This window comes from Gadus morhua, chromosome 13 (assembly GCF_902167405.1).
Source record: "Gadus morhua chromosome 13, gadMor3.0, whole genome shotgun sequence".
Classification (NCBI taxonomy): domain Eukaryota; kingdom Metazoa; phylum Chordata; class Actinopteri; order Gadiformes; family Gadidae; genus Gadus; species Gadus morhua.
In genome coordinates, this window is record NC_044060.1 from 17,479,010 (window position 1) to 17,502,494 (window position 23,485).

The 23,485-nt window shown below is 40.9% G+C and overlaps 1 protein-coding gene across 3 annotated transcripts; it reads right to left on the minus strand.

The window, feature by feature from the left end:
* Window positions 1-999: 999 nt before the first annotated feature.
* Window positions 1,000-22,453, minus strand: LOC115557309 (SRSF protein kinase 3). 3 transcript variants are annotated; one of them, XM_030375036.1, is made up of 15 exons: window positions 22,247-22,448; window positions 21,278-21,499; window positions 21,032-21,163; window positions 20,016-20,103; window positions 18,958-19,048; window positions 18,621-18,727; window positions 18,372-18,537; window positions 17,525-17,550; window positions 17,380-17,436; window positions 15,384-15,774; window positions 15,037-15,170; window positions 14,013-14,120; window positions 9,234-9,303; window positions 8,575-8,667; window positions 1,000-2,078 (listed from the first exon to the last, which is right to left on the minus strand). In XM_030375036.1, exons 3-15 carry the CDS (start codon window positions 21,094-21,096, stop codon window positions 1,888-1,890), a joined length of 1,587 nt encoding a protein of 528 aa, XP_030230896.1. In that variant the 5' UTR covers window positions 21,097-21,163; window positions 21,278-21,499; window positions 22,247-22,448; the 3' UTR covers window positions 1,000-1,887. The 3 variants fall into 3 exon arrangements, with proteins under 3 accessions (XP_030230896.1, XP_030230895.1, XP_030230897.1); XM_030375035.1 differs by having other exon boundaries at window positions 21,055-21,163; window positions 21,278-21,585; XM_030375037.1 differs by lacking the exons at window positions 8,575-8,667; window positions 9,234-9,303 and having other exon boundaries at window positions 21,055-21,163; window positions 21,278-22,453.
* Between the last annotated feature and the right edge of the window lie 1,032 nt (window positions 22,454-23,485).

The following is a 23,485-nucleotide window of genomic DNA, read 5'->3' on the forward strand; positions in this document are numbered from 1 at the left end:
AATATTTACTTGAACTATAATAAATTGAATACTTTTTAGTAGTGATGCTCATTTGCTCATTTTGGAAAGAAAATAATATCTTGGAAATAGATGCAATGTCCTTTTACCACATGTCTCCCTTCATTATTTTCATGCTCCTCCTCCAAGTTATCCACCTCCTCCATTCTTCTGACATGATAACCAGAATCACTGGGTTCTGCAGTCCCGATGAGCTTGACCTCCTCCATATCTCCACCCACTACTGAGGTACACACTTGTGGAATTCTAAAATGTTACCAAGACATTTGACACGAATTTATGAAAATAATTGACCCCTCAAGTCTATATAATGCATGTGTTATTACTTTATGAATCGGAATGATACCCACATTACAAAGGCCTGTATTTTAATTGTTGTCACTCATCAGGCCTGTCATTTTGTAAACAAAATCAGCATTGGCGAAGCGGTTTGTTGAGAACAGGTCGCATGAAGAGGGTGAAAAGGCAAGTGATTTCTGGCCTACATATCGGATCCCTTCTTCGTGCGTTTTAAGCTATTGGCTCCGACCGTGCAGCGAGTGAGGAGACTCTGAGAGGTCTCTGAGCTGACATATGCTTTATTCTCCACATATGCAGATAAATACTTAAACAGTAGGCTATGTGCATAGCTATAATAGTAATAGTCAGTAATCAGTAATACTATATTAGTACTTAGGAGTAAATTATTACTTACAGGAAATGTGATTGCCAGGCCAGATGGTTTTCCCAAATAAGTCATGAAAGAGATGCCCTGATTGGCCAGAAATTAGTAAAGAGCTATTCCAATTTGTATTCTAGCCATACACACACTTTTTATTTTCACTACACGGCTATAGTGTTGATCAACAAGGTCTATTTGGGATAACCAATTTTTGCAATTAGGGAGTACCAGAGCTATTGTAATTTCACTTCCATGATTCTAGATATTGCTTACTTATTTCATTCTCAGAAGAAAACGCACGAGAAAAAATAAACACAATGATCATAATGAGTAGATTTATTGTGAATTACGAAAATAGCGTCATGGGTCATGTCCTCAGGCTGATGATAAAGCAGCATAATTCATGCATCGCAGTTGCAATTAACTGCAAGGTTTTGAGAAATAAATGATGGCGAAAACGCACCGCTACGCAAACAACTATTCCCGAGCTTCTGGCACTTCCAATATTTTGTAAGTGCCGGAAGTTGCAATATGGCGGAAGCCATAAAAAGTTAATAAATGATTCCACCACAATCATAGACAGATTATGAGATACCCCCCCCCCCCCCCCCCAAAAAAAAAGATACAAATAAATGCATCTTTATTTCAACAAAACAGGATTTACAAGGGTTGCCATTTTTGTCGATTTGAGTCAAATATAATTTTCTTGAGGCTGTTCAATAAGAAAGTGACGGATCAGCTAAGTAAAGTGAACTGCGCAGGCACGGCGGCCTCAATAAAAGTCAACAGCAAATACATTTTCTCTTGTTTCTTTCTTTCTTTGCTTAGCTGTTCCACTTAAGAGTTCACTGTTACAACCGTTTGCCGTTGCTCCATGTTTAAATCACAGTGCCTTGTTCGTGGCCTGTGAGTGACCGGTCTCAAAATCACAAAATGAAATAGTGTCCCCTAGTAATCTTTATTTTTTTTACTCAGTAGTAATTGACCTACTATTGCTGTTTTCGCTTGGATTTTTGTATTTCTCTACTGATTGCTTCGACAATGCAACATTAAAAGTTACTAACAGCGACTTCAGCGGCTTAGGGCCCCCCTGAGCCCTTGGGGCCCCTGGGCATGTGCCCGGTTCACCCGTGCGGTAATCAACCCTTGACCACAATGCAACAAGTGTGTAGTGTAGTGAGAGGTACAAGCTAGGGGTTTTGGTCTGTCTATGAGACAGCCACCAGCCAGGGGTGTCGTAAACACTGTGTAGCCGTGGCTCTCTTTCCCGGCTGGGGCTCCAGCATGGTGAGCAGGAAGGAGCTGAACTGGGCCGCCTGCTCCCGTCGCCACTCAAACTTATCCTGCAGGATCTCACACAGGCTCCACGGCTTCAGCTTGGAGATGCGGCGCAGTTGTCCTAAAATAGGAAAACACTTGATTAATCCTGGGAGGCTAATTCCTGAGCTACGGCAGAGCTTTAAGAAATATACACGAGTGTGACAGTCATGGCTGAGTAAATCGATGGGAGAGTTATACAATACAAATACAATATAACAAAAAAGTATACAATTTACAGATCATTACGAGTGAGCTGCTGCCTGGTTGCATTGATTGGATAAAGTAAAGTACACATTAGTATTCATTAATATAATATTTACATATAGATGGCATTCATTTCCCTATAAGCAGGGCCATAAGTGTCCAGAGTGCACTGTGGTCCCGTGGATGGTGTCCACACATCAACTAGAATGCGTTTCGGCCTAACGTACTGCGAGAGTTTGGTTGCTACATGCTAACATCAGCGCTAACGTCAACGCTAGCGTCAGCGATGCCTGAACGTCGTATAAAGTAGTCCAATTCGGTTCGGAAATAACGCCAAATCTGGCAAAACTACCTGCGTGTCCTCTGCGCTCTAACCTCAGCATTTATCAATGAGACCAACTGAAAACGAAGCCGATATGGAACATAAACTGTGATTCTGAAAAAAGTATAAAGGTAATCAGATTATTGAAGATACAAGTGTGTTGATTTGTTAAATGGTTTGAACAAAGGTTACCATTGAAAACTGACTAAGTTACAATGTCTGCAGTAGTTACAATGTATTGACTTACATTGTAAAAAAAATGCAGAAAAAACGTAATCGTTTAAAAAACGCTGAGAGATAGCCGTTAAAGAGATGTCGTTAAAGAGATGGACGTTTTGAAAGTTGAATGATTTCTGTAGCTGAAAGTATGCAGGAGCAGTTACCTGCACAAAAAACTGGCAAACAGAAGAGTAATGAAGAACAGTAGATGTGCTTACAGTAACAACCACACTTATAACAAACTAACTTCATTATTATACTTAGTTCACAAACTGCTTCAACAATCACAATAAAAGAAGATAACCGCAAGCAGTGATTAACGGGGTCCGAGCAAAATTAAAAGTCAAGAACAAACTAATGGCAGATATATAAATATAACATATAATTGTAATATTTGAAGAAAGATGTTCCACTTATAAACCTGAACTGCAGCCTCATTCACATGGTCAAAATGTCTATTGATAAGCACACAACATCTAGGGAAAATGGTTAAGGAAGGAGTTCCCCTTAAAGTGTAATTCCGGCGTAAATTGAACCCAGGGTCATTGTTTTGGCAGAAAAATATCAAATTTAAAATAAACCCTCCAGATGCCTTTTTCATTGAAAATCGAGTATTCGAGTTTGCCCGGCGCAATGTTTGGCGTCCATGTTATTGGCTTGGGGCATTGAGTTTCGCTTCCAAATCGGCATTTTTAAACCACTAATATCGCTAAAAATAGCACCAAACCTCTGCAGTAGCATGACTAGAAACACAAACAACTTAGTTTGCAAACCCGGAGTTTATTTAAAAAGACAGTTTAACAAGCATTACCGTTAGGTCCGTGTTTACAGGAAGCCCACACAAGTCGATTGCCGAATGCGCCGGAGTTCAGTTCAAGGTGGAAAGTTTTGGAATTAAATTAATTACATTAAAGAAAACTCCAAGCACACATTTCACAAGAGAATTAAGGGCTTTCTTAAAAGAGTACAGATCTGAAAATGTGCACTGTTAATGGTATCCACATAATCATAGCCGTATGGTAGTTATACAATAACAAAATGGTCATATAGGCAAAATGGGTTGAGACTGTGGACGTTTGGCTTTTCTATGAAATTGTGGGAAAAGTAAACATTTTTAGAGCAGAAGACCAGGGTGAAAAAGATGCATCTGATTTTAGAGATTAATATGATGAAAGAATTTTGGGTCCAGGTCAACCTAGTAAGGAGAAATAAGGCTAGTTCATATTTTTTTTAAATAGCGCCACCTTTGGGCGCAGTACCACAATTAGGGTTTATGGGTAGTGGGGGGTATTAGTATCCACCTAATAATATTTGTATGTTTTTTTTATACAATAACAAAATGGTCATATAAGAAAAATGGGCTAAATGCTCCAACTTTATTGGCCAATAATTCTCAAATGGAATAAAATAAAATAAATTCTGTTCGATGATTTTTGTGATGCTTGGTCTAAAGATTTTATGTGGCGATTTTGGTGAATTTTTTATTACTTTTGTAGCCTGTGAATCTTTTATCATGTTTATCTTTAATATGAAATTGTGGGAAAAGATAACATTTTTAGGGGTTTTATAAATGCATCTGAATTTTGAGTCCAGGTCAATCTGGTGAGGAGAAATAAGACTAATTCATGATTTTTTACAATAGCGCCACCTTTGGGTGCAGTACCACAAATTTGGGTTTATGGGTAGTGGGGGTTATTGGTAACCATACCTGAAAATGTCAAGAGTTTTCGAATTACGGTATAGGCTGTGTACGGAAGAGGATTAGGGCCACACATGTAAAAAAAAAAAAAATTCTGACTTTATTCTCAGAATTCTGATAAAAAAGTCAGAATTCTGACTTTAATCTCAGAATTCTGAGAATAAAGTTGGAATTCTGACATTAATCTCAGAATTCTGACTTTAATCTCAGAATTCTGAGAAAAAAGTCAGAATTCTGACTTTAAAGTCAGAACTACGGGTATCTGTAAGGACCAACCTCCGTGGGAGAGACACTTTGCTTTATGCCTTAGGAGGAAACCTATGGAAAGCCAAGAAGGCCACAATCCGGCCCTAGAATGGCGCGGTAAAAGTGCAAGAATTCCGTACGGAATCCGTACGGAACTAATAGCCGCGGCTATTAGTCATATTGAGATGGCAGTGTGCGAAATACCCGTCAATATTCGGGGATGCCCTCATCCCCAGATTGTTCTCGATATGCAGTAGCCAGCTAGGCCATAACATTACAATATTTCATGGATGCAAGCAAGCCAAGACAATCAATCCATATCTATAGCCTACATGACAACACACACACACACACACACACACACACACACACACACACACACACACACACACACACACACACACACACACACACACACACACACACACACACACACACACACACACACACACACACACACACACACGTTAAACACACTGGTAAAGCAATAGGAGCCTGCATTGGCTTAAGTTGTTGGGATGCACGTTATTTTATAACAGGGAGGGGCAAAGTTGTGCATTACAATGCAAACACGACAATAATTGGCACCGTTCTTGCGCACTCAGAAGAACATTAACTGAATAAATGCCAGGTATATAGCATATTGGAGACGGGCACACAATCAGTGCATTTGCAAATGAGAGCCTGCAGTATGACCAATCTTGTGACATTATTTAACCATCCATCTACAGCTAATACGATCAGACAGATACATCATTGATCACATATAAGCCCACAACAAGCCCAACATCACCACGGCAGGTGCGCTCTCTCTCGCACATTCACACAATCACTCCAATTTCTCCAACTCCAAGGCAAAGCTGTTTCACTAAGACCACAAACAACCACAACTAACCAGCCTACATATCCACAACAATGCACAACAATCAGTGCAATTTGGCGCACATGGCTAATTTGCATACTCGCACAGGACTGTCGGCTCCGCTTGTCAAAAAAATAGAACGTATTTGTGAATAAATGCTTTGAATACTGAATACTGGACTTGGTGAGCTTGGTGAGTTGGCTATGGGACGTGCACTTTTACCGCGCCATTCTAGGGCCGGATTGTGGCCTTCTTGGCTTTCCATAGGTTTCCTCCTACTGCATAAAGCAAAGTGTCTCTCCCACGGAGGTTGGTCCTTACAGATACCCGTAGTTCCGACTTTAAAGTCAGAATTCTGACTTTTTTCTCAGAATTCTGAGATTAATGTCAAAATTCAGACTTTATCTCTCAGAATTCTGAGAAAAAAGTCAGAATTCTGACTTTCTTTCTCAGAATTCTGAGAATAAAGTCAGAATTTAATTTTTTTTTACATGTGTGGCCCTAATCCTCTTCCGTATCTGTGTCACACCAAATTAGTACCGGGTGCCAAATTTGTACCGCCTACGTAATCCATACGTAATCCATTCCAAACCTGCCTGTCAACAGACGATCGCGTCGAACGTTGCCTGGCAACGGACGATCGCGTCGAATGACGTGGGAAGGTTCAAGAACATTCGCAAACTCGTTCATTGAGCGCGACGAGACGGATAACACTTATTTTACAAATTACATTTATTAGCGTTCCTAACTTTATATATTTATTGTATTGTATTGTATTTATCTATTTCCCTAAACAGTAATAGCTAAATGTTATGGGGATAACGTGAATAATAATAATAAAAAACACTTACCAGTTAGTAAATGCCTGCTCACCTATCTACCCATCTATCTATCTATTATCTATCTATCTATCTATTACCTATAATCTATTATCTAAATTAAATTAAGGAAATTAAATCAACACAAGCTAGACTATGATACACCTTAAGAACTCAGTTTACTAGCTAAATTCGATTAAACAATTAAATGCAATACAAATGTAAAGTAAAAACAAGTGTTATCTAGCGATCCGTTATCTGTATTATGTTATTTCGTCTTTGGCAACATGAGCGCAAATTTTTTTGAAACCTGCTTTAAACACTCAGTTTACTAGCTAAATTCAATTAAACAATTAAATACAATACAAATATAAAGTAAAAACAAGGGTTATCTAGCGATCCGTTATCTGTGTTATATTATTTCGTCTTTGGCAACATGAGCGCGATTGTTTTTTGAAACCTGCCTGGCAACGGACAACCCCTTACGTAATCTGTTGTCCGTTGCCTGGCAACGGACAACAGATTAAGTAGGCGGTACAAATTTGGCACCCGGTACAAATTTGGTGTGACAGCTGCAGTATGACTTTTACAGAATTTGAGAAAAAAATTCTGTAAAAGTTAGGGGTCCAAGCAGCTTCGCTGCTCGGACCCCTAATAATGACAATTGAATTAAAAGCAATGGGTCGATTGACATCGACAAGAGTAATACAAACTAGAAAAATGTGTTGTATAGTGAGGTTGAAATTATGTAGGCATAATAGTAGGCATCTAAAAGGCCGATAGTGAGCACAAACCTGAAGAACCTGATAAAAACCTGCACAAACATTCACAATGAAACCAGACGAAGATCACAGCACAGGCTAGACTAGGCTGCAGCCTTGGGGACCATATCTGCAAGGATATAAAATAATTTATTTGCAAATAAATAAATAATTTATTTTGGCCCATAACAGGAAACAATAAAAAATGAAGCAGCTGATTGGGTAGATTTGTGATGTGGCCAGTTCTTAAAGACAATTTTGTTACTATGTCACGTTTACCGGACAGCATAGCTCCAAAATGTCGAAAAAGCGAGAAGTACAGGATTTCCATTAGTGGATATGGCTCTTCGACTGTGGGAGTGCCATAATCAGAGAGCCGGCGGGGAGCGCTCATTTTAAAATTGCCGCTATTTTGAGATAGACTGAGATCAGTGATGGGCCAAAACAGACTGGATCTCTTTTCTCTAATCTGTCCATTGAGAGCAATATTCTGCGCAAATTGTATTTGACCAGCCTCATTAAGGAGTTCTCTGTCAGCAAAACAAGGAAGAAAAACTTCTTAAGAATAAGAATATGTATTTATGATTGTGCTGCTGTGGCATCATTGCTGTTATTATTTCCTGCTACTATGTTTATCGGATTTGTATGGCTTTGTTCTATTCCAGTATTGCACCGCGGTTCGATTTGTGTCTCTGTAAGGATGTTGTTGCCTCAGTAAAACAGGGTGTTGTTTACTGCTGCATATATTATAGGCCTACCTCTTTGGTTAGAAAGCTAAAAGCTGTTACCAGCTGTAATAGTAATAATCCAGCAGTTTTAAAAAAAAAAACAGCCCAAATTGTAATTACCCGCATCCTAACATAATTTTTCCAGCCTAACATGATTAAAGGGGACATATTATACCACCAGGTTTGAGTGTAATTAGCGTTACAAGCCGGTACAAGTTGCCCCTTCTGACATCACTAGTTGGTGTGTCCACCTAGATCTGTGCTGGATAGATGAGCAACATTTACTTCAGTCCACTGGGTAGGCTGGTGGACTGACCTATCCAGCACAGATCTAGGTGGACACGACCACTAGTGACGTCAGAAGGGGCTTATTTTTTAAACGGCTTGTAAAAGCTAATCAAACTCACACCTGGTGGTCCCCTTTAAAAGTAGCCCAATTGGGCGGAAAACCAATCTGGCAACACTGCTAAATGCCCTCATGTCTAGCCTCACCGCCCAATCTGGCAACACTGCTAGAAAATGCTGCTGAATGCAGCACTCACCTAATGATTAATAAATAATTGAAGGCAATAAAAATGTGTACAATTAAGGGATTGTTATGAAAATATCAAAGGAATTTTCAAAGGGATCAATATTACTTACGCTTCGTAAAGGTAATGCAGGATACTATGTGGAAGAACTTCTTGTGAATGACTTGTTATTATTTACAAAATCACCTTTACGGTTGAAGTAGTGCTTGGACCTGGTCCCCGAGAGGGCGAACGGTGTGGGAAGTGGTCCGAGCAGCTCCATGATGTGGGCGATGTGATCTGGGGACATGCAATCAGGGTCTGTGAGCGTTGTGGGGCTGTTACATTAACTTAATCACATTAACTTAATAACATTCCCATAATCATGTGATGACTTAATCATGTGCTGCTACTGAGCGGCAGTAGCTCAGGAGGTAGAGCGGGTTGAGTGGTGACCGTAAGGTTGCTAGTTCGCTATTTAGTCAAAAGAGTGTCGATGTTTCCCTGACCAAGGCACCTAACCCCAACTGCTCCCGACGAGCTGGCTGTCGCCTTGCATGGCTGACGCCGCTGTCGGTGTGTGAACGTGTGCATGAATGGGTGAATTTTAGGCAATATTGTAAAGCGCTTTGGGTAAAAGGCTGTATAAATGCAGTCCATTTAACCACATTCACTTAATTCACATGTTTATTGTGATGAACCACCGAGACTAAACAAATTCCTTGTATTTGATAATCTACGCTTTGGATAAGAGCGTCTACTGCATGACTCAATAGTAAATAATGAGTAAATATCATGGGAGCAGCAGCTGAGAAAACCTCGAAATGAAGAGTAACCCCCCCCCCCCCACATCCAAACACACACACCTTCATCTCGTGAGAAGGCATCAGCTGCTTGAGGCTCGAACAGATACTCTCCCGTGGCCAGCTCAAAGGCCTGTCAATCAGAAGACACACACACACACACACACACACTTGATTGTGTGACACATCGATTTCTTTTATCAAAAATCTTTGCCTTTTACCTCATATGGTTTAATGTTTGACAGGTCAATTCATTATTATCTTAGGCTATCCAGAAAAGGAGTATAGTCCAGTTAATATGTCCAGTTAGTAAGACGCTAAAAACTCTATAAAAGTCTCATCCTCTTTTAGTTCTCTTTGAGAATATTATCTTCTGGTCATTGCTCTTTCAACTCCTAGGCGTCTCCCCGCCTTAGCATTAAAAGCAGATTGGCAGTTTAGGCCATGCTTCAAGGCCCACAGATCTACAAAAAACAAGTTTAAGTAAGGTAAATACTGCGACTGCAGTTGGGTTTGGCCGGTTAACACGTCTCAGACAAACATCAACGGATCAACGTGATCCTGCTGGGACTGGAGAGATCCAGGCAAGATCAGACCAGTCCAGAGAACCAACAATGATCTGATCTCCTTCACTAATTAAACGCTATCCTTGTCTTTCATACGAGTTGAACTTGCAAGAGGTACAGGTTAGGGAAAGTTGCTCGATCAAGGTTTGATAGTTGTTATGAGGTTTACAGCAGACCTGCAAACTCCTCAAAGTAAAAAAAGCAGTGGTTAATATGAGCCGGATCCTGCCGGAACAAGATCCGGCCCCTCCTAATTTTGGCCTCCCTGTGTTCCGGTACTTATTTGGGCAAATAAAAACATGTTTAAAAGAAGATAATAATACGCATATATTAATTTACAGAACAAATCCCAAGAATTTCATGTTATTTATTATTATTTAATGTCATTTGAAAGTGTCAGAGATCTGTTGACGCACTGAAAAGCTGCGGGCCAACAAACCATGCCCGACACTTCTGAAATTTGCCGCATCTGATGAGCAAGCAGAGAGGAAAAAACGTTACCATGCATGACCACATGTGTGTGCGCCATGTACAAGTTAATCGAAATTTTGATAAATTAAATATGACAGCAGGATTGTGAACGTTTACAATATCTGATGTCAATTTACAATCTGCAAAATGTGTCAGCGTTGGCCGACTAACTCTTTTTAATTAGGATATTGATCCCGCGCCTCCTCTTTGCAACAGAATTTGTTGAAGATATAAACCATTTAATTGAACATACACACATTAAAACAGATGTTTTCGTCAGTCAGCCATCACGACGGACGATGACATCGTCCATCGGCACAACCCTAGTAGGCAGTGTATAACCCCCGTACTAAGTCGCCGGATCCACCCCCCCCCCTCTGCGTTCCGGGACCTCCCACTTTACAAATTAAACACTGAAAAAAGGTGACAGTGTCAGGGGGGGACCGATCGGTCAACGGACTGATCATTGTTTCGAGATATACAGGCTAATACACCTATTGGCCCCATTGCCAATTTTTGATAATCTGGCCATGGTGTTGTCCTATTATAGGACAACACCATGGCCAGATTATCAAAAACTATCTAAATAGCCCTATGTTGTTAGAATTGATTGACTTTATGCAAGGTCTACGTTCGTGCAGTACTCTGCGTTGACTCGGCCCTAAGAATACAATATTATTGTAAATTATATCAAGCGGTAGCTAACGTTAGTTTAATCAAGCAAACAAATAGCTGTTGTTTTTGCTCCAAAAAGCTTGACTTAACTCGAATTTAACATAAAATAGTTCCTTCAAATTAGGGGTGTACGGTATGGACTAAAATGTTTATCACGGTATGATTTGAGGCATAGACGGTAACGGTATTAAATCACGGTATGTTCATTTTATCTTCTTTTTTTTTTCTCTTTTTTTTATCCCGCCACCAACCCCCCCTCTTCGGAGGGCTTCTTTGTAGTTAATGAAGCAATATATATATGTAAGGGATAATGTATAGAACATTATCGAGAAAATAAGCCCAGACAGGGCGAACAGGACACCGATGCGCAGCGGAGGTGTCTTGCTTCGCCATGAAGGGGCTTATTTTACGATAATGACCGGCAAAGTTCTATACATTATCCCAGTTCTATACATTACATTATACACGGCTACTTGCCAAAACGAAACAATTTATTTACAATGTATTTGTTACCAGCATTAATAGTGTTGATCAGCAGAGAAATAGTCTGCCCAAGACGTTGACGTCGTCGCTTAGCAACCGACAGCGCTTGGGTTGATACATATCCCGCTTATTACATTGACAAGTTACCGGACTATGTCCAGAGTGTTATCAAAGGCAAAAAGTCATTTTGTTTACCTTGACAGCAGTCATTATTCATCCGTTGCCAATGAATTATCCAAAAATAATTGACCGCCGGAAGTTGTGAAGTGCCCATGCAAGTGAACGGAACGTTGAAAAGACCCGTGTAATATTAACACATATATAGCATACACAATATGTATGCAGATTTATATACATTGCATTTACTATTTTCATATTTAGACCTTACTCGCATCTTTTGTGTAAGGTCCTGAATCCATATGAGGGGAGGGGGGATTATAGCACCACGATAAAGTGTAACACATAACACATACAACGCGACCAATATGTCCATGAACGCGACAAGGTGAGAGGCAGACAACAGACGACAGAGGGAAACGATACAGGACGACATCAGAAATGACAAAACGTGATGGTATTAAAGAATGGGTGGAGTGATCTGTGATCACCTCACATTAAGTGGTCACGGTTAGGGTGTAGGAACGGGTTGGTCATGTTATAATAATAAATAATATTAATATATTTAATTTGTAGAGCACTTTACATTCAGAAATCTCAAAGTGCTTTAGAGTTTAAGAGAGAGAAAAAATAAAACTAGAAAATGCATTTCCTGCAGAAAATGCGGTGAGTGCTGTAGTTTTCTGAGGTGAGGTTGAAAATATGTTTTAATAAAGATATTTCAAGACGTAAAGAGATGTTAAATGGCAAGTGAAGGGATCAAGTGAAGGGATTTGAACTTTGAATTTGAGTCTAAATGGAGTAAACAATGTAAACATGCACATCATTTAAGAAATTGTAAATGGTTGGAAACAAATAAAGTGACCGCTGAATGAAAAGCGCAAAGCATTCAGCGGTGCTGTATCTGAAATGTCAAATGTATTGCCCTGCACTGCGTGCGTGCGTGTGTGTGTGATAATATAATTAAGCAATAGATCACGCCAGGCTGTGGTATGTGCTCATTATACCACTGTTAAGGGGCGTTGTCCGGCCCGACGCGCAGCGGAGGGCCGGCGACCCCCTTCATATGACCCCAATATGACCCCCTTCATATTCATACATACCACTGACTGAAGTGATCTATTGCTTTTATACAACGGTTACTGTTATGGCGAAACGAAAGTCATAGACACACTACATTTAAAAAGAAACCAAGAAAGTCAAAGTAGCCGTTTTATCAAAGACTACCAAAAAGTAGTCCCTCCTGGCTGCCGCTATGCATCGACCGTCGCTATGCAACACACTTTAGCGTCCCTCAGAGAGAAGGCTCTGATAGAGCGGTTCGCCCGCAATTTATCCTATGGAGCAGTTCACTCGCCGATTTTAGGCTTCAGTGAACTGTGCTATTGCTTTTATACAACTGTTAAAATTATGGCAAAATGACTCCACACACAAACTAGTAAAAATACAGTTGTATTCTTTGACCCTTCCCACTTCAAGGCGCGGAGTGATACTTTCACAAAATGCGCCTCCGGATGGCCTCTGTAGGGATTGTGCTTCGCGGGGTTTGTTTACCGGCGTTGCTATGGTTACCTAAATTATTTTACGCAACTGAAAAAAACGCTCTTGAAATTCCGTTTGGACAGTATTGAAGATACAAGTGTGTAGATTTGTTTAAAAAATCTGAAAGGAAGCGCGCGATTCCAAGCTATTCTGATATTTTAAAATTTGAATGGAGTCTCTAGGTGAAAAATTGAGGAAGGAGATAGGTCCCAAAGTTTGTGGAGAATAATAAAGAAAGAAAGAATAAAACTTATGAAGAACAATAGTTGAGCGCTGCATGCAGCACTCACCTAATAAACATGTTATGCGTGAGTGTGGATGGTGTCTATGTGTAAAGCGGTAGTTGCAGGCACAATAGAAAGAAAAGGAAGAGGAGAAAAAAAAAGGGGAAATAAATAGGTGTTGTTCTCTCCCAACCCAATATTTATGTGCGAGTGTGTTAATTAACATGAAATGGTTGTTCTCAAATAGGGGGTGAAGATGTGTGATTCCTTTTTTGTGCCCATGTGGCGAAATAAAACGTTTTTTTCTGTATCATGAACACTGGGTTGTGCCAGAGAAAATCATCACGTCGATTCCCCTGTCAAGCAGTTCCCCAATTTTAGATGTGCGTTTAATTTAGATTGAAGTTTGTGGTTTTGTCGATTTCTACCTACTTATAATTTATTCATGTTAAGGCATTTCTTTATTATATAAATGTCAAGAACCATATCAAATCAGCGAGTGACTTTATAGCATAATCTAATACAAATTACATTGTTCCTAACGGAAGCGATGCCCATTTGAATAGGTAATTAATAAAGGTTACATTCAGATCACTTTAAGTCACTTAGTCTCGCTACAGAAGAAAGTTTGAGAAAGCGTGATGGTCACGATGCTTGGCCCTTCAGACAGCCTGTACTTTAGGGCTTCACAACTAAAAGGGACTTGACTTGATATGCGTGTGGTTCCCCTGGGCCGTCAGACCGGTGGGAGGGGCCGGGCTCACCATGCAGGCGGTGCTCCAGATGTCGGCGGGAGGGCCGTAGTCAGCGCCGATCAGCACCTCCACCGAGCGGTACTGACACGTCTGGATGTCCTCACTGAAGTGCTTGTTCTAAGGGAAGAGAGGAGGAGGATAAGGGCTGGTCAGGATTCCTTTAGCCCTACCGAGGCTCTAGCGAAGCAGAATGGGACTGATGGTTGCTAGCAACAACTCGTGTGGCATGCGCATGTAACAACAAACCTCCTATCCTAAATCTCAGACGCAAGCAGACAGGATGTGTGTTTTTCTATCTGAATTCAACAGAAGAAGCAATATTTGTTATTGTGCTTTGTATCTATACCCCCTTTCAAGCCACAATTAGAGTAAAGTAAAAACAGATAGTTTAAGTATCTTACTGTGAACCTGTTGGGGAAGCCTGGACACTTTGTGTACACACAGCTCAAGGTAGAGCTGCTGCAATCCAAAAAAATATTATTAGTTAGCTATTTATAGCTGTTAATATTAGCTGTAGCTGAGCTCCACACACAGGAAAGGGCCTGACCAGAGAAAATCCGTAATTGACTTCAAACTGTGTTCTTAAGGGTTATCAAGGTGTGCGTTAAGAATCTGGAAATAATGTTTCATGAAATCCATTTCAATCTCTCAAGTCTACTTTTCCTCCTGGCTTACACTCCACCAGTACAAACTACCAAAGATCTGATTCAGATCACACAACTTGCATGTATAATTATATACCTTTTGACGTTTTCCTGACAAGACAAAAGGTGTGAAGTAGACACATCCCCCTGTACAATGTTATTGTTATTTAGCTATTCCTCACTGAGAGGAAAAGCTTTTACATAGGCCCGTTAAACTGCAACAAACAACTTTTGATGAGTTTCTGAGATTGAGCCAGTTTAGAAGTATCGTTAGTGTGCCAACATGTAACATTATCTTTTGTGTTTCGTTGACGTAAAAGGTTTTGGGACACTGACAAGAGTTTCAAAACCAGTTACTTTACTTTGGGCTGGGACTGTCTGTCACTCACCACCCAGCAGGCGTTTCCCAGGTCAGCGATCTTGATTAAGATCTTGTCAGCGTTCTCTGGCTTAAGCAGGTTCACAAGCACGTCTACAGAGTCAACTGTGTCTCCGTCCGATACCGGCCCCACCTCAGCCACACCTGTACAACATAGTCTTGTTGAATTAAACTTTCAGCAAAATAGCCTTAAAAAAAAAGAAGAATGACAAAAACACTGTTATGGTAAAAGATAAGCCATATAATCGATTTATATGTAATCTATTTGATCAAATATACCTGTATTAGTGTGGAAGTGGCCTTAAAACTACACGTGGCTCAAAATAGACATCGGTATTATTGTCCTATCATTCCGACCTTGTAACGACGAAGACAGCGATGTCTGTTGGTGGTTCTCTGCAGTCTGGTGCAGCAACAGAGATCGGGGTCGGGCCTTGGGGGAGCGTGCTGCTGTTAGAGAGCAGGGAGAGGGTAGTGTGTCAGGGTAGCTCTGTTCCGGGTCGAGGTCTTCCAACAGCATCATGCTCCGTCTGTGGAAGGGTTTGTCGGGCCGGCGTCGCTGCTGCTTCAAAGGGCAGTCGTGGCTAGGGGTGCCGGGCGGCGTCAGGTCATCAACAAACGACACGTGACGTTTGAATCCTTGACCACGGCCCGCTGTGCTCCCCCCGCCGTCCCTTCCACCGCCATCACGCTTCCTGTGCTCCTTCCTGCTCAGTCTGCTCATCTGGCGCCGGGAGACCCTGCCCGTCTGAGGACCGAGAAACAGACGGGGGAGCCGGCGGTGCCCAATGTGACACAGAGAACGCCAACACAGAGAATATGGGACATGTATGCATCTCACAATATTAACGATTAATGATTGGTCAATGCGATCTTGAAAAAGGCCTGCTCAATACGTGTGAATATAATTGGATGCTGGAAGGTCACAACAGGTCACCACTTTTTTGGAAACCTTTTTCTTTGCATGTGCCATGTCTTATGCAGTGTTTGCTGGATTTAAGCCTGCAAAATGCTAAATGAAACATGCAAAGTGGTTGCTCCTCCACACTTGGTCCAGTGCCAAGCAGCCTGCAGCTCACACACACACACACAGCACGCACGCACACCGCACACACACACTAACACTGCACACACGCATGCGCACACACACATTTTTTTCTTTCAAAAGAAGCTGTTTGTTATTATTATTTTAAACTAACCAATATTCGTTAGGATTCATTTAAAAAATGTCAATGCAATTTGAGACCTGAATAACAGTCAAATCTATTGAATAATTGATTTGCATGCATAGTATACTACACTTTCCAACAATTAACCCATAAATTGACTCATTTTCTAATATAATCAAATGCTCACACTATAAGGAGAAAATGATCATGCTTACTACATAACTGAAGGAAAAAAGATCATGCTTGCTTGATAACATAATAGGCAAACCAAAATGTTATGCATTGTAACATTATAGGCAAAATGTTCTTATATTATGCGCTCAGCAATTTTTTACATTATCAACCGGGGTTTCCAATTTATAGCCATAGCTTTATTACAACTAGAGGCTGAGCAAAATGTATGAGGTGGAAAGAGTACAAAAATATTCTACTCAAGTAAAAGTATGATTACTTGGATGAAATTTTACTCAAGTAAAAGTACAAGTACAAGTTACTAGTTACTTTTAAACAGCGGGAGGGGGCGGGGGTCTCCGCTGTATAGGGCATTATAGACAAGGGGATGTCAATCTCAAACTAGTTTTGTTTAATTAACGCAACACCTTTACAAATTAAAGTGTAAAAATTAAACAAATCAATGATGTTTAATTTTTTTTTTAACATCCATTCATGTGTGGCGACATGATTTGAAATCATGTCGCCACACATGAATGGATGTATACTGTGTCATCATACTTTAGATAAGTTTGAGGTCGGAATGCCCTTATTTGGTAGACTGGGAAGCCCCGCCCATTCTGCCGGCGATTTGAGTTCGCCCTGCACAAAGGTCTGGAGAAGAGCAATGCATTTCTTTCTGCTTCTGATAAGTTTTTGGGGGGCCAATTACCGAGCTGGCTTTTCCCCTTGGCGCGCTATTGGCTGGTTTAACACAATGACGACAGGGAAACGACGGCAAGCAACCAATCGCGTACAGAGTCAGTTGAACTTGGCCCGTTGATCACGCCTCTTGTGCTGAAGAAAATGACAGAAGCTTCCCCAGACCAACGTGCAATCTACGATTGAGCTTGGTCTGGCAATAGCCAGACTACTTATTAGGCCAATTCAGAAACAAGAACTCAATAGAGTGACAGATCACACTGGGTTAAGAATTGAGGAGGAACAAGGCTGTTGTTTGGAAGACATCTTACCCACGTTCCCAATGTGTGGAAAACCCCGTTGAGCTTCCCCAGCAGGTTGAAAAGGCTCTGTGAAGGGGATTCACTGTGGTTAACAAGACACACCTTCACATACCGAATCAAACTAAAAGATTTTTGTTTTTTATCAAATACCCACCTGTTTCTCTCTGGTGCTGGTATTTTCTAGTAAGGGAGTAGAGTCACCATAGCCGCCATGTTAAAAAATAAATATATACTCAATACAAAAAAATGCAAAAAAGAATGCAAACTCATTCAATTTTATATATAATATTATATTATATTGAAGGCTTTGTTACGCCGCCTCCTGCTAAATGGTCCAACACTTCCATCTAGTGGTCGCTTGACGCCACTGGCCCTCGTTCTCCCGACACACCTACCATCAATCCGCAATCTCTACTCCCTACTTCAGCCGGGGATCTCCATTCAGCCGGTGCCAGTTCGTCGTTTACTATTGCTCAGTTAGTATCGGTCCTACCAGCGCTCTACCAAGATCTGCTAGTTCACCCTGTTCCCCTAGTAACCCTCTTCCCTCTCCACCTGCACCCTGCTTACCTGTTGCTGAACCCTCGCCTCCCTGAACACCCGCCTGTCGCTGAACCCTTGCCTGCCTGACTACCCGCCTGTCGCCGGGCCCATGTCTGCCTGATTAACCCGCTTGTCGCTCAACCCTCGCCTGCCTGACTACCCGCCTGTCGCCGAGGCCTTGTCTGCCTGATTGCCTACATGCCGGAACGAACCCTTGCCTGTCTGACCATTGCTTGCCTAGCCCTGGCATGTCATTTACCCCTGCCCCAATAAACCCCACTTACTTTCACTCCGTCTCCGCCTCACTGTGTCAAGCGTTTGGGTCCCCTCGTTCCGTAGCCCAGAACATTTATTTTTTATGTTTCAGTATTTCCAGCATCAGTGTGCATAAACAGCAAATTTTACAAAGAAAAACACCTTCAGATTCGTCATTAAAGGAGAGATCAGGCTTCACTTACGCGAGCAGCTGGGGGACGCTGGGGATTTGGGAAGCTGCCACAGTTTGGTGTTGGCCGCTAGTCTCTGAATGTAAACCTCGTCCACCCTCAAAAGGATGTTCTCGGGCTTGATGTCCGTGTGGATAATCTTGCATTTTGTGTGCAAATAATCCAAGCCCTGCAGAACCTGAAGGAGCGACAATTGGACTTAGTATCACTTTCAGGATCAGTTTCACACTGAAATCCAGTTTGTACGAGAGCCCATGGCACCTGTTTGATGATGCTCCTCACGCAGGGCAGGGGGAGGCCGTGGTAGTTGGACTTTATGATCCACTTCAGGAGCTGGTGGCCCAGCACTTCCAGAACCATGCACACGTCTGGCCGACCAAACAAATCAAGGAAGCACTTTCATAGTTCCACTGTATGCACACACACACACACACAGTTCCTAATATCCAACCCCTGACAATTGTAGCAATGGAAGCAGATACTATACAAGCGTTAGATATAAAAGCCTGACAAGTATTCTACATAGTTGTGATCTGTAATATATCATGGATCTATGAAATGTTCATGATGTGTAACATATTCAATCAGTATAGGATACGTTGCTGTCCGTTCACTCCGGTGACCCTGAAGTCATCAATGAGCTTTACCACATTCTCTCTTGTAGGGTCCTTAGGGTCGCTGTCTCTCACCTTAAGGAATAACAGAAAACGTAACGAAACATCACTAAACGCTAGTGATTCAGAAGAAGATATATGGTTTTCTGACTAAAAAGGGGATTGAACTTTAATGAAGCACTGATTGTATTTGTAGTGTTATAAAATGATGATAGTAGGCCTAATTATATTAAAGAATCAGAATCAAGTTATAGTTATATAAAATTAAAATAGGCATGTAGTTCTAAATGTCGAAAAAATAATTGGATTGTTAGAACATTGAATGGAATCGCATCGAATAGTTCCATATTAAAATGTATCGTCCCCTGGTCATTTTATAATGTTCCTCAGATTAAGATCATGTGTCGAGGACAGCAGCTGTGTCTACATCTCTGTATCAGCGCTAACCACATTCTGCTGTATCGCAGCTTCTTAATTGTAAACCACTTTTCAAATGGTGTGAATAATGACATTGGTCATCAGCATCCCGATGTTCACTGTTGTTGATAAACATCCCCTGAAGAGACTCAGGGATTCAGAGGTTTATTCTGAGCTTGGTACTTTGTTTGGACATTATCTGTTTCTATACTGCAACGTCGCTGTAACTTCTAAGGAGTCCTATTTAGAAGAGCTGTTTTCGAACTTTGCAAGTTTTGCTTTTTGATATTTTGCATTTTGGCAGGCATGTAATCAAAAAATAGTACATATATTTAGTTATTTAGACTTATAACTTGTGTATATATTTTATGAATAGTTATATTAACTATTTTTCTGTTTATTATTATTAAGTATTATTAGAAATAATAGTGGAAGTTGCATTAATAGTACAAGAATGTATTAATAATATTTATCCTACCATGTTTTTGCAAGACAATACAGGTATAAACATCCAATATCTAGCTTACTAATGGCAGATACAAAATGTATAGAAATGAAATAACTTAGCAAAATGTAGTTGATTGCATTTGATATGAATAACCAAGAAAGAAAAAGACCAACTGACACATTTCAGCAGTTTGATCTCATCGAGAGCCGTCTCTGTGAATACTGTCGCACTCTTCACCACCTTCAGAGCAACGAAGTGGCTCTTCCTAAACACAAATCATTTACAGAATGACACCTTCAATTTTGAGTCACATTAACTGGTGCACTTTGTAGGATTTAGTGGCATCTAGCAGTGAGGTTGCATATTGCAACCAACTGAATGCTCCCCCCACACCTCCCCTTTCCAACGACCTGCTGTGGCCTCTACCGGTCCAAAATGACCTTCTACTTACAGCTTAGAGTGACGAGGTTCCTTGATAGATTTATAAACTTCCCAGTATTTTTTTCAGTATAAGCTTAGATCATAGCTTCCAATTCATTTTATGATTTTTAATGAAAAACCCTTCCTCTCAATAGGGACATTTGTCCGTTCTGGGATACTGTAGAGACATGGCGATGCATTATGGCGGGTCCGTTGGGAGAGGACCCTCTCTCTATGTAGATATAAAGGGCTCATTCCAATGGAACTGAAACATCATTTTAATTTTCATGAAATCATAATCTCATTAATATTTATTTGATATATTTAGTTTCTGTGTTGTGCTAGATGCCACTAAATTCTGCACACTGTATCTTTGGGATTAAAGTCGCAATGCTTTAGATTGAGCACCTCAGATTAAGTAGGCAGGAGATTTATAGAATCAAAAAAACTCCATAACCGTGTTCAGCACACTCAAACTGGCTGTGCACTTGTGTGACGCGACCTAGCCCAGCTTGGCCACCGTAAATAGGGAGGGGTTTTAGGAGTGTTCATAGTCACATTCTTGTAAACAAAGAATGGTACGGGCCTCGCCAGCCTTTGTCATTCGTAGAATATATCAGTTATAGTACGTGTATGTGATTTTAATGCTTACATTATTGAACTCACAATCGATCAACATCGACTACGGATATGTTCAGGTTACTTTAGGCTAGGAGTTAGTTGAAATGCGACACATTGCGACTTTAATAAGATGATGTGAACTGGAAACATACAACTGTGTGGGTGGCTGACTCACTCCATGTCCCAGCAGAGCCACACTGTGGAGAAATGACCCCATCCCAGCTTCCTCACCACTTGGTAGCGGTCGATGAAGATCTCCCCAATTTCCACAGCGTAGTAGCCACCTACAACACAATGTCCACCCACCATTGCTTCACTCTTCTACCTGGTCTGTAAGTCGCTTTGAACCCAAGCGAAATAAATGTAATGAAATGGTCTTTTTTTTACGACTTACTTACCTACACAGTAATCCTCTGAACTCTCCTGCTGTTCATCCTCAAGTCCTAAAAGCTCGGAGGAGGTTGTTTGGGGAACTACCACAGGTGCTGCTGGGTGAATAGTGGGATGGTCGGGCTGGTTCGGGGCACCGTTAACAACACTAACCTCTATGTCTGAGGGAGGCGGAGCGCTGGGAGGATGCTTTGTATTTTCCTGTGGCTTAAGGGACAGTGCTGAAAATGCTGCAGCATATGAGGAAGACATGGTCAAAAAGACCCAGGTCAAGACGAGGCGGCTCTAGGGGCCTGTGTGGTTCTCAAGTCCTAACCTACAACAAAAAAAAGGCATTCGGGGTACTTGCAAACACAAGCGCTGCAATCAATTCCCCTCAGGTGATTGTAGCAGGTGGGTAAGCGTCAGCAGGGGCTGAACCAGCAGTCGTGACTCGACAGCCATACATCTTACAAATTACCCCCAATAGGCTGTTGGCGATGACATTTTAAATCTGTGGCCGTAGGTTTATTTTTAGATGGGTTTCAGCGAGTGGCATGTCAACGTAAATAGCCCCTGCAACTGGCATGTGTTGCAACTGAACGCTGAACTAAACACTTTCCCGTTATCTGCTAACGTTATGCTTCAGGCCTATATGTCTCTTCGCCATGTAACATCTCATTAAGAACTAACGTTACATATTATCTATAGCAGTAACTCGATTAGTTGGGATCACAAATTCTACAAATTGAGCAATCCAAAAGTTTGGTTTTTCCACTATAATCTAACTTGTCCCCTATCGTCAATAATAGGCCTGTGTTGTGGTCTTCAATGGGGGTTAAGCTCAATGGAAACACCGAAGACACACCGCGACCCGATAAGCCTCAACACTTGCGGCGGGTTTAACTCTGACAACTAATTTGCCTCTACACTAAACCAGACAGTCATGCTGAAATACTTAGCACTTCATGCTATAACCGTCCCAATAATCGACTTACGTTGGTGGAAAAGATGTCTAGTCCTACTGTTTGGTAACTTTGAAACTTTACCCGCAGATATTGGCGCTGCGTTCTCGCCTCAGTGTGATTTGATGGCCCGCGTATGCTGAAAAAAACACTGCGCCAAATGAGCAGAGTTGACGCCTAGAGCGGAAAGGGAAGCTGGACTGTCCCGCGTCCTTCTTCAAGTAGCCTACACACCGCAGACATATTCAGTCCTACTCCCAGACCATGTAATATAGTTAATTTGAATGGATCAGCTGTCTTATGAGATACAAAATATAAGATATAATAAATGAGTTAGAGCTCACCTCCGAGCGCTCGATCCCAACCACAGGGCTTTCACTGAGGACCAATAATACATTGTTATTGATGTCACAAATATAATTGATGGATGAAAAAAAGACATCTTATTTATATTAATATTTCAATGGAAAATTCATATTTAATTTCTGTAGCCCATAATGCGACACATTGAGTCCAAAATAAATCAATACCAGATCGTATTTATACAAGTCACAAATATAGGACACAGCTCTTTTTATTAGGTTTAGTGCCTCTTCTATTATATATGAATATTTTAATATAAATTCATCCATTTTTTTTCAATAGTTCCAATGTAAAGTAAAACCCCTGTGGTTAAGAGCAAGGGATTGGAGTTGAGCTAAATGTTTTCTACTGATAACACTGAAACTGAAGAAGAAGCCGCTGGATCCGGCGTCTGGGTGAGGGCGCTCGGCGCTTGAACCTTTCGGCACTAGACAGCGTGACTGTCTAGTGACGACGAGGATGAATAACTTTGAATCATATTTACTCAAATCCCATGTTAGCTTAATATAACTTTCTTAACCATACAATCCAATGCAATATGTGTTGTGCATATTCTGTATATACATTGATTTTATAGATCAAAGTCCACTGATATAGCCTACCAATAATATGTCAAACAGCAACATACATAATTTACACATGTCTTTGTTTTGTGTGAAGTATCATATTGGTTTATGTGGAGTAATATAAAACTCAATTGAATAACATGAAGGCACTTGGAATCCGTTCTGTGTTGGAAATAATTGGGATACAGTTTATGTTAATTTGTGTTTATAACATGACACTTTATTTAGTAGAACCAATGCACAATCACATATACAGGCCCACCCTTTAGCTAGGCCTACTTATGAATGAAGAAGAAAGGCAGAAATAAAGAAACAACTTGGAATAAATATCTCAAAATCAAAA